At 36.2% G+C, this 12,622-nt stretch overlaps 1 protein-coding gene across 1 annotated transcript in view; it reads left to right on the forward strand.

Annotated features, from left to right (window-relative positions):
• The window catches only part of PRIM2 (DNA primase subunit 2), a 110,972-nt gene extending 106,073 nt beyond the window's left edge, over nt 1–4,899 (forward strand). Inside the window, exon 13 of the mRNA XM_026122535.2 lies at nt 4,316–4,899. Coding sequence (XP_025978320.1) covers nt 4,316–4,543 — 228 coding nt within the window. The 3' untranslated portion in view covers nt 4,544–4,899. The remainder of the gene's footprint in view (nt 1–4,315) is intronic.
• Nucleotides 4,900–12,622: the final 7,723 nt, after the last annotated feature.

A 12,622-nucleotide genomic window follows, 5' to 3' on the forward strand; every position in this document is an offset into this window, starting at 1 on the left:
CTTGCTATTGACTTTTCAATTCTTACTGGTTTTCACATTTGATTTAAATGGAACTCTGTCTCCTCAAACTCCTGTCAAAGAAGTGTATGCATGCGGTAGAGTACAGCAGAGGTATAGTCCGAATCCATAGCCAGTGTTGCCTGTCTTCACAGCTGTGATTTGAGAGGGACAGGCTGTCATTTAGTCTAAGAAAATGATAAAACAGCTCTAATAATCTGGAAAAAAATTTTAAAAAATCATGTGTAATTTGAAATACAGATAATATATGCCCTATGTTAGGCTAAATCAGTAGAAATAATACTTTCCCAATATGACTGTGGAGCCCAAGGTCAACACTAACCAAAAAATAAATCAGCACCTAAAGGTCTATTGAATTTTAAGAAAACTGTCTTTCTGTTTTATGGAAAATTCCAAAAGAATGTTAAGTTTTTTTAGTCTTGTGGTAGTAAGAATATCTGTCTGTGATGGCTCGCACAAATAAAATCATGTCTGCTTTGCAGCTGATGAGTCTCTTACTTGTGTGAGAAAAGAATTTGGTTTATTTGTCTGATCCCTGTCCTGGTTTTATTCATTTCATTCAGAAATGAAACTGTCATCAAACAAGACCTCCATCCCAAAGGTCACCGAAATGTTCCAAAGGCAATAGGAAGCATTATGATTGTGTCCTTTTTCATTCAGCTATAACTTTCAACTATTCTGATAAGTTCTGCATAAATTGGATGTGAATTTAGTGTCCAGGGTGTGAGGATATTTATTTCATAGACAGCTTTCCAAGCCACAAGCACAATTCCTTTTAATAGCAGGCATTCCTTAATAAGAACCATGATTTTTTGGAAGAAGAAACCTACACATCTCTAGATGAAGAGCTTTCGAAAAGTACTGCTGTCTCAAAGACTGCATGTCTTCAGTTTCACCCCAGGTGATTAAACTCGAAGTAGTAAAAATAGGTCAAGCTGGATGCTTTTTCATTTCTAGGAAAGTATGTTTTGTACACTTGGGATAACTTATTGTTCTCTGAATCCTCTTGTGAAGACCCTCTGACATGGAGAAGGTTACAAATGGAGGATTTAGGAACACTGTCCACAGCAGTAAACCTGACCTTCCATGGAGGAATACAGTATGTTCAGGGTTGTCCCCTCCTATTGTTTACTTCTTAAGGGGGGTTGAATGGCTTGAGACAATAGTGCTTTGAAGTTTTTCTCCTGTTTGTTAATTTTTTTCTATAGTCCTTTAAGTAATTTTACTGAAGGCAGCTTATTTTACTGAAGCTTATTCAACAGAAAGCAGTACAATGGCTTCAACACTGCTAGAGGCAGAACTGTTGGTGTTTCCTGGAATATCGGTCAAACAGGAATATGAGATGATATAGACAAGATCAGCCTCTTCTGATTTCAAGTGTCTGCTTCTGAGCTGCTTATTCTAGTCTTCATTTTATTTAAAAGAGGATAGTAGTTGTATTCTTAGAACCTCTTCCTGTTAGGGGAGTGTACTTGGGAAGTGATGGCAGAGATTGCTCACCAGTTAGATGTGGCTAACACATACTATTTACTATAGCAGTATGATTGCTCCACATGGCTTTTCTGTAGTATCAACTGTACTGTTAGCAGCTGTCATTTTAAAAGTTCTTGGTTAAAACCCAAAGGTACTACAGCTACAAAATAATTGCTTTAGTTTTCTTCAAAACAGCATTTGCTATAACAGAAATATAAAACTAGAGTTTGTGTGAAGGTCAATATGTGCAAAATGTGTTGAATCCAAGAAAAGTCTTGTGATAGTATCATTTATTAGATGGAATAGACAGTTCTGTCTGAAGTGACAGGCTGTTCTATTTGGATCAATAAATGTTATAAGCTTAAATTTCTGATTGCACAGAAAATGCATTTTTCTTTAGGCATGGTGGATTTCAGATGGATTTACAAGTGTGAATGGATAAAACTGTTAGAAATCTAGTTTCTCTGTTTCTGGTAGTCTTAATTTTTAGATGTTTACACCAAAATTAATGAAGAAGCTTTTAAAATAGCTTTACTTTAATCTACATTACTTATACCACATTGTAAAGCTATGTTAAAGTAGCATGAGCAGTCTAACTTAAAAAAGCAAAGAAATTTGTATATGCTGCACCTCCCATTTTTTTGTGGTCAAACTTGTTTGTATTGTTACAGCCAGAGCAGATTTTTTCTATTCAGAGAAACATTCACTGAACCTTGTTCAAAATCACACAGAACAGAGTTACTGATGCATCACTGTCATAAATGATGGTGGTTATGAATGAAACTTCGTCTTTCTTCAGGCTCTCAAAAAAGATGGTAGGATGAACGGGCAGAATTCTCTTAATTAAAACAGCGCTGGCCAAACTTCATCCAGCAGAGTTTTTAGTGCTGTTCAAATTTGAAAAGGAGAAGTGGTGCATAGAATCATATTACACTTCTAACTAACAATCCATAGGTAGCTTTCAGCCAGATACCTCCAGTCATCTCTGAAGACACTGCTGTAGGCTCCATTTATGCAATGAGCGGCTTCTACAGCTTGTTCTAATTTGTTGGGGAAGGAGGAGTTTAGAACAAATTTGTAAGACTTACAAATGAATCCTAAATTGGTCTGAAGAAAACAGATTTTTTTTTTAAGGGTAAAAAAATAGAGCTAATTAAGAGTGTCTTCTAAGAAAGCTAGCTTTTCATTGTGCTGCTTATTTTTAAAACCTTTTGGTGGAAAGAAGTAATTTAGTTCCCATGTAATGGAAATTAGAGCATGGATGAAAGCTATCTGGATGGAACTCATCCAGATAAGACTGAAATGAAATTCAGTCGTGGTTTGATGGGGGTTTTTTTTTGGTTTGCCTTTGTGCCTTTTTGTTTGAGGGGAGTGGTCCCAAATTCGTGTGCTAGGCCTGTTGCTCATTTTTAAGATTTTTTTCAGTGAAGGTCACTTCTTACAATTGTTAATATATTTTTCATGTCTGAATTAAATTTTTTTACATATGTAGCCATGCTTTTGATAGAGCTAAGATATACTGTGTTATGCATTTAATCAGGATTCCATTTAGAAAGCGCATTGATTCTCTGCTTCATGAAATTCACAAATGCCTGAAATTTAAGCTGGTGGTTTTTGGCATGTTAAATCAGTCATGGTCTATGTCTTCAAGTGATGTTCTGTGTGTATGCACAGTCATTCATTGTGCTTGAATCAGCCCCATCCTTCCAGGAAAAAGGGAAGATATTGCGAGCAGAAAATTACCAGTATATGTCTCCTAGTCCTCCCTGGTTTATTGCATCCCACATTTGGGGATTTTTCCAGTGTCGTATAAAAGCAGTATTTTTCTCAAGATTTTTATAGTGTTCATATGGACTGGTGGGCAGGTATAAAGTATAGGTCACCTGAATATGAAGCGGGAAAACCTTTTTATATTAAGCATTTCGAACTTCTGAGCTTCTGAAAAGAGATGCAAAGGTTGTAACTGAGATCGTGGTGAATATGCCAGAACAGCTTGCTTTTAAAACTGAAAGCTGCTTTGATTTGATATATTTGGTAAGCATTAATTGAATTTTCATTTGCTGAATAACTATGGAGCTGAAAGAATGTGCCTGCCCAGTAGAAAGGAACAATAAATGTATGCACATTATGCTAGTTTTCGGTACTCTTCCTCACTGAAAAAAAAGCCTAAATATTCTTTGGTGTTGGTTGTGCCTCCTGTGGAGTTTCAGGATGCTGATCTTGGTGCTGATGGAGCAGAGATGAGCTTGATTTTTTGGGCTTCTGTCAGGCCCTGTAGCTTTGTAAATATTAATTGCATTTGTGGCTTTTGGAGAACATTAGGAAAAGAGGTGAAGTTTTCCATTCACAGCATCACATTTGTATTTAGAATCTAGGTTTATATTGTGCAGATCTTAAAAAAACAAAACAAAAACAAACAAACAAAAAAACTTATCTCTAGTGCTGTTCGCTTTCTAGACTTGTCTCAGTCCCTCCCTTTGGTAGAGAAATGCTGCTTTAAGGTGTAGTTGTCCTGTATTTGTAAAGGGGTACTATTTTTACCTATATTGGTTAATGTGTTCTGTTTTTTTGACTTTACTGCAAGAAACACTGTAAAATATTGTGTGCTAAAGCAGTAGTTTTATTCGTAACATGAGCAAAGAAATTTTGTGATGAAAATAAATCTGTGGCATGATAATGTTTATCAGGCTACTAGTATTGACCAAAGATGCCTTTCTTCAAGTTTCTGTGCTTACTAAATCACTGATTAATTTATTCTTGAATGTTAAAAACGACTTTTTGAAATAAATGTGGTAATTTACTGTTTCTTTCATTTTATGTGCAGGTCGATGACATTGGGTTTTCTTTGAATCATCCTAATCAGTATTTTGTAGAAAGTCAAAAGTTATTAAGCGGTGTTAGAGAACCGAAGAAAGAGCCAAGTCATTTGGGAAACTCTCAACAAAAAAGTAGTGGTCAGGAAAGCATGAATTCAAATTCTACTCCCACCTCTTCAAATACAACAGCCGATGCAGAGCTGGAGGGACTGGAGGCATACTTTGCTGAAGACTAAGCAGCTTTGCAGATTTTTCTTTTTTATTCTTTCCCTTCTCTAGCCAAATTCTTCCTTATAATAAGGAATATGCACTTGGATACATAGAAAAAAGAAGCATTTAGTGCTTTCAGTAGGCTGATAAAAAATGAAGAAAGATACTGAAGCTGTAATTGCATCTAGTACTTATTTTTGCTGCTTTAGAATCCTATTGTATAGGGCATGTTGAAGGATAATGATCAAAATTATTTCCTAAATATCAGATGTTTTTTGTCTAATTTGTTTTTTTGATGGTGTTCAAAGCGTGTAATTTCTTCATCCCATTGTATGGTCACTCTTATCTCTTTCTTCTTAATAAATAAAGTGTAAAATGAAAATTTGTGGTATTTTCTTGTTAGCTGTATTTGTATGGTAATTCTGATCATTAAGTAGGAGTTCTTATTTATGATGAAAATTACCTTCTGGTGGAGCCTGTCTCTCTCTGTGTGTGTTATGTGGGGAGCTAGGGAAATCAGCTTCCTAATTTAGGTACCTTGGCATTAAATTTAGAGAAACTGTTTTAGTGTGTGAAACAGAACATAAGTAGAGTTTAGATACCTATGTGTAAGAAAGTCCAAAAAGCTGACACTCCTTCAATTGACTAATCTTGAAGGAGCTAAAAATTCATTAGGGGCTATTCCTTTTCAATTTTAAAGTTTTCTCAATGTCTGAATGTGGCTGGAGCCTCCTGTATCCTGCTAGGCTGAGCAGCAGTCTGAATGAAGCTTTGAGTCACTTAAATTCCATCCATTGCCCAAAAGCCGAGGTCAGCTGACACACAAATGGCATTAAGTCTAGAAGCTGCCACTGTGGGTCATGTGGAAGTTTAAGTAAAGCTAATATTTTATATTATACTGTTGGAGTACTGTCCCAGGGATTTGCAGGACCTGGGTTTTATTTTATCCAAAGTTTAAGAAGTTTCAAGTCAACATTTCATCTTTGCTGGAGTGACCTAGCTACCAGTGTAGCCCTTGAACAAAATAAATACAGTATTGGCATTGCTAGTACAAGGCCACAGGCTTTGTAATAACTCTGCAAGGCCTCAGTACTAAGACTTACTTGGCTTTGTCTGGATTTCCCTTCCCTACCTGGAGCTTTGTTTTAGCCTGTTAAGCTGTAACAGCAAATGTCAGATGATCAGGTAACTACTACCTAATTTGTTTTTAGCCTAGCTTTGCATAATTGTGTGGTGTGACATTTTATAACAATTTATATATATTTGTGTATGCTAATGGATAGTAATAAGTAGATATTCTGCATAGAATAAATTAATTTATGACCTTAGATTGAAATAAGAGTGTGGAGGAATGCAGGCTTGGGAAGATACCAGACACCCCAGGGTATAAACAAATCACCAGTGGCCGAGGACTGATCCTTAAAGAAATACAGCCTACAGAGCTGTGTAAAATTGGTTTTAGGGGTAACAGAACAATGAAAAAGTTTTCAATATGAGTAAACCACACTATATATATTTAGATGTAATGTGGAATTGGTGGACCAATGAAGAACAAACAGTATGTAGAGCATTTTGGGGACAGTATAAACTTGCCCCAGGTGAACATTGGAGATGGGAAGAAACAACCCAACCACCAGCTTCCTCGTCTTCCTGGTGAAGAACTGGGGCCTCTTGACAATTTGCTGCAACCAGGAAAGAGGGTGCTGCGACCGTGGGATTCCAAGGAGCAGTGAGTATAACACCGGAGAAATGGGTCGATACAGGGAAGTGTTTGAGCACATAACATTTGCTAGCTGTGTTATTTTAGGCACTTTATGTTCTCTACAGTAATCACATGATTTAGACTTTTAATGTCATTGTGACTGTACTAATAACTATTTAATTACTGTTAAGATTTCAGACTAACAATAAATCCTTGAGTTCTCATCTAAATTGTGTTCCTCTAAACACATGTAACTTGTGCAGAGCTCAGTGCAACACCAGGCTATAAAAACAAAACATGCCTTTTGTTGTTAAAAGAGGATCTGTCGGGATTCACTGTTCCTTTTTTGTTCCTTGAATCATTGCTTAATTTAATTTATTTAGTGACTGCTTTGTGTAAACTATGGAAAACCTTATTTCCTTTCAAATACTCAAAGGAATTGTAGAAATCCAACCCGAAAAAGTGTTCTATGCTCTGGATCTCGAAGGGTAGTTGTTCCAGATGCAGGAAGCAAGGAATTACCAATACCTCTGGGCTGGGTTTCTCCTGTTGGTTAAACTCTCGGCCAGACCTTTTTTGTGTAGTCTTCAGGGATGATTCCGTGGATGTGTTTGGCTCCACTGGCTGTATTAGATGCTTAAAGAACTTGACTTTAGAGTTTCAAAGTGTTCTTGCAAGTGATGGCTGTCATCTAATTTTGAGTTACTGAATACCTAAATTGGAAGTGCCTCAGTATTATCACCATGTATCTTTTTTTTGTAGAAATCTAACTTTTTCAGACCTGCAGTGAGGTTTATGTTCCTAACCAGAACAGCAGGGGGAAGAATGAATTGGTTGGGGTGCTGAATCCAGGTGCTGTGTTTCCCAGGCAAGTCCCACAAATCGTGATAGAGCAGAAACATTTCTCTTATGCCGTAATCCTACTAATGCAGACTTTGTCAGCTTCCGTGTGAATAAAATTATTAGCACTTCATCATTGGGCTTTACATTTACTTTGAAATCTTTTGTGTTAGGAATGATTGGCTTATTCACCTATGCTACATTGGATTGTTACATTAGCAGAATAAAATTATTTTTAGGTAGTCAAGCACAGAATTTAAAATCAGGGAACAGAAGAATTTAAAAACTGTATTACAGGGAAGGAGTATCAAATCTTCCTGTTGAATGGAAAATGTTAAATGTAACAAACATAACAGGATTTGACAAAACCTATATCTTTCTCCTTCACAGGTTTAGATCATTTTTGTGAGTTTGCCTCTTGTTGATTAATGGCACTTCGAATTGCTCGGAACTATCCTTTGTTCCCTTTTATTACCTGTCAGGTGGACAATACTAAAATAGATAGCAGAAAAACAGACTTGTAACTGTGTGCACTAATCTGTAACTAGCAAAGATTAAAATTAATGCTCTTGTTGCTGTTTGGATACAATAGATGGCAATTTATTTTCTTATTTCATAAACTTTGACCATAAAAATTTTTCATTGAAAGCAGAATATTTTGTATTTGACAGTGTATAAAAAGACAGAATCAGAATCCTCCTTTTGAGCAGTCGGACACTGAAGAATTATTTGTCTTCTAGAGTTCTAGCAGGAATATAGTTAGAGGCTGAGATATGATACAGAAGCTTACTCTGTGATGCCATTATATCCACATGCTTTTTGTGCAGTTTCTACTATCAAAAAGGTTTACAGAAATTTAAAATGCTGTAGATTTTACTATTTTAAAGGCTTTCTGACCACTTTGATATTATGCGAAATACAGTAAAAGGATTCCAGAGCCAGGGTTAGTTCCCCTGGAAATTTTTATGCTTCTAACCAAGGAAGAAGCACTTCAAACCTTGCACTTATGTTTCTACTTAGACATGTAGGCCAGTCAAGGACACTTGTTATGTATATTAAGCACAGACAAATGTTGCTGTAGCTTTCTCATTTCCTCAGGGGTTTTAGAGGTCACCCATTTGAACTTTTGAGAAATCAGAGCATCCTTAGTGCTTAATAAAAAATAGCATTTATGCCGGCAGTGAAGCAAGGCCAGAGAATTTTGAAAATACAAACACGGACGGAAAAGGTACTCAAAGCATTTTTCAAAAATAGCCATCCTGAAGTCTCATCCCGGTTATTGCAGACTTCCATTTAAACTAGATGATGCACCTATCACCTATATAAAACTTTTCCCAAGTCTCAGTGAGGATAGACTTTATTTCTTAGATGTGTCCTCAGGTGAGGATAGACTTTATTCCTTAGAGGGTCATGGGGTCCTATCCTTATGTGATGAGAAAAGGTGTCACTTGAGAGCTCCTCCAAAGCTTTTTCTCTCTTTTACAGAGACTGAAAGGCCAGTCCATTTCATTTCAGTGACTCCAACTGGATTGTGTGATGCATAAAAATTTACTGCACTTTATTTAACAAAACTTTTTCTATAAGGATTACAACTCTTGATCCTTGGTGTGTGCTTTCTCAGGATACAGCTCCGTTAGGCAAGCTTTGGCAGTGCAAAGTCTTTTGTGTGTTTCAAGTAGGTGGTGAGGCTCGGTCACCCAACAGGAATGTTTCCTTGAGTGTTGTGCATAGTGTAATGGAAATGCGCATTGGGACTCAAAGATGAGGCAGTTGCCATACACATGTCATTTGCCTCCCTCCTTCCTCCAGGGTTCTGAATGTCAATTTTCATTTTAAAAGGACTAAGACAGAGAGGAGGTGTCCAAGTTCTTTTCTCTAATTAATTGAGGCTTGCGGCTTTGTGTCCTTATGCTTCATCTCTAAGCACTGTAGGCTTTGAGTGAAATATGGTGGCCACGCACGTTTGACAGTATTTGTGTGCATACCTCTTGAAGTAGTTTTTTGTAAAGATTAGTAACCGTTTTACATTATTTCATATATCCTTTTTTAGACATACAAATGTTCAAACCTATTCACTGTTGCCTGATTTTCTTCAACTGTCAGTAGTAATAGGTCTATGTAAAATTTTCCATGCCTAGGAAAGGCCCAGCTGTGTTGCAAGGAGGCAAAACTGTTAAGAGCTCATCTGTGCTGCTTTGTGCCTTTCCTGCACACATGTGCACCATCAGAGCAGGGCAGAGGTAGTCTGGAGCTTTTGGGCAAGCCTCCCCCTTCATGATGATCTGGGCTTTCCCTGTTTTTCCTCTGCATATCAGAATCATCTAATGAATTACAGCTGGACAGATGCAGCCAAGGTCTCTCTTATCTCAGTAATGCTTTTGGGTAGTTTTCATACCATGATATTTGTAAATTAAATTTTTTAGCATATATAGCATATTCTAAAATCTATACTTTTCAAGCGTCTTAAAAAATCCATGGGGGGGAAAAACACGGAGTGCTTTTAGGTCATTATATGTATTCCACCCCACCCCATTTAACTATCCTGTAGCTCTGCTCAGTAACTGACATCATTTAACCAAACTGCGCTGTGTGTGGTCTCTTCATTTTGCTGTCCTGTGGTTTTTTTCCTCATCTTTCACATAATAGATGTTAGAGCTGACAGTTTTTAGAACTACTGTGAGATATTGCTACTCTAATTTATGCTAGCTCAGTAACCTGTGCTTGCCACTGTGCTTGCTGATCACTGCCTTTCAGGTTTCGCTTTGTCTTCATGTTTGTTACTCTAGCACACTGTTAAAAGAGTTACCATCCTTCCCTCTTCCTTCGCAATCTGAAGCCTCCTGTTTGTTTGTGGACCCCTGATTTTAATAGATCATTCTGAAAATATGAATCTATCTCTCCACTTCAATCTATGCTCTTAATACTGCTACCAAAAGTACTTCACCTCAATACAAAATATTCTACCTTTGGTATCCAGTTCACAAAAAAAAAAAAAAAAAAAGAAAAGCTCTTTCAGTCCTTAGTATACTAATTTGCTTAAACTTGTTGCAATGCCTTAAAAGCTGAAGGATTTAGTCATTCTATTCAGATGACGTTTATGAGCAATAGTTGCTTGATGTTCTATTCCCATCACACTGAACCGAAGTATATAGGTAAATCGCAATCAGAAAACAGCTGTAATAAGTTTGAAGTAACGTCAGAGTGAATTGTACTTGGGAGATTATATATCGGAATAGATACTTAAATGCTAACTCATTAACAGAAGTGGCAATGGGGAAGTACTGGAAGACTTTAGAATTCACTGTAGGATAGATGGAAAATAAATCAATAGGAGATACGAAGGTGACATAAATGTTAAGGGAGAGCAGGACTTGCTTATTAGGTTGCAGAAAAGAACAGAAAAATGTATGGACTCAATAGTTCTTAAGACAAAAATGATAATCACAGTAAAAACAGCAAGATGTTATGTTTCTAGCTGAAATAAAAGAACTCAGAAAATTTGAACAGATTTTGTCATATAATTACAAACCTTAATCAAGATAGTTCATGAAAATTAGACAATAACAAGGACGTTAGTACGGCAGTGCTTGTTATGCCATAACCCTGATAGTTGTTTTTATGGTTTTTATGGTTTTTATGGTTTTTATGGTTTTTATGGTTTTTATGGTTTTTATGGTTTTTATGGTTTTTTTTAGAAGAACATTGCAGTTTATTCAGGATCAAAAATGTATTGTGGGAGGTGCTATCCAAAAAGAAGGAAGGTCTCTGCCGTGTATAGTCACAGAACTTAAAAGCTAACTTCAGTAAAAATCAAGTTAAATGGGTCCAGAAGAAATGTTTTTGCTCAACTTGAACTAATCAAACTGATGTGTGAAATGTAATGGTCTGTGGCGTCCTTTTCAGAACAGGTGATCCAATTGGCCCTTTTGGCCTTAAAAGTCTATGTCACTAAGATTTATTTTTGTGTTTAATGAGAATTGAATCCTCCAAACTGCAGAGCGTCCTTAGTTCAGAGACAGCTGGTCTAGAGCTTTTTGGTAGAATACAGAGGCAAACTAAACAGAAAGACCTAAGAGGTAGAAATGTGTGATTAAACTGCTCAAAGTTAAGGTCTTTAGAGCTTCAGGGATTCATCCAGCTACAGCATTCAGAGAAATGTCTGGCCGGAGAAAAATACAATAAAATCTGCTGAATGATTCAGCTCTCATCTCCAGCTATTAAAACATGTTCTTTAGGTAAAGAATAGCTATAATTACTATTGCTGTGTGGTTTTTTTGAATGCAAAAGAGAGAATCCATGTCACTATGAGTTGGAAAGGAGGTTAGAGTTTTCTTAGACCATCTCTTTGTTAAATCAAGAGGCACCGTTGAATGTAAGAATTTTACCTACAACTGATAAAGTTTTTCTCTTTAGTTTATTTATAATGCTGTTAGTCTCAAGTGGTGACTGGAAAAATTCACTTTTGGTGATCTATTTTTAATGGAAACACTTTTAACAGTTCAGAGAACTTCTCATTTGGATTTAAATATTCACCTATAATCCTTGCTTCTCAGAATTTCCTCACTATGATAGTGTACGACAAATGACAAGTACAAATATAAATCAACATATGAATATGGAAAGTAAATTTTATTATTAAAGTATATTTCAGATCTTGTTAGTTGTAGGATGTGTAATAATAGTTGAATATGTTGGTAATGCAGAGACAGTAATTTGATAAGCGCAAGCATCCATGAAACAGGATTGCAGTATTCCACTTCCTGCCTATTTCAACTCAGTATGTTGTGAAATGATCCTTGAAAAAATATTCCTCACCTTTTTAATGCTATTTTAAAAGCAATTATAATTTTGTTATTGTAAACATTTCAAATGTATTATGCAGCGGAAAAATGTGTTTAAATTTAACAAATCACTGATTTTTATGGACTCTGTATTTATTGCATCCATCCATGTTTTGGTTTAAATTGACTTTTATGAGATATTTAAGGCCCTAACCCTTGAAATCTTAGGAGTTTGTGAGCCTGGAGTGAAGAATGCCATTTAATTCAACTTTCTCTTCAAGCATCAGTTAGAAAAAAATCCTTGCACAAAAAAAAAAAAAAAGAAAAAAATTTTGAATGACTGCCAAGATCGTTTTTAGGGCATATGAAGTTAACTCCTCTTATTGCCCTTCTAAAATTCTCCCAAAATGAAACGATCAATTCATATCGATAAAAGATTTAAGTAAAATTTCTCCTAAATGCAGCTGACTAACTTTCTGTAGAAGTTCTCCCATTGGAGCCAGAAGGCCTTGTGACAATATGATTAGATCAGTTCTAGACGCAGTGTTTTTCTTTTGATCTCCAAATTGTTTTAGAGCATATGTAACGGGAACTTTACTTCTGGGGGGGAAAAGAAACCAACCTTGTTATCCTTTTCAGAAATAAAAATTAACTAGAATATTCAGCCTACTTAATTACTTCCAAACTGAAAGCCAAATCTAATATGAAGCACAGCCATCTGGTTAGCATGTCCAGTCTGACTCTCAAGCAGATTTGATGGGATATTGATTCTTGTTTCTCAA

The sequence above is a fragment of the Dromaius novaehollandiae genome, chromosome 3 (assembly GCF_036370855.1).
Source record: "Dromaius novaehollandiae isolate bDroNov1 chromosome 3, bDroNov1.hap1, whole genome shotgun sequence".
NCBI lineage: Eukaryota > Metazoa > Chordata > Aves > Casuariiformes > Dromaiidae > Dromaius > Dromaius novaehollandiae.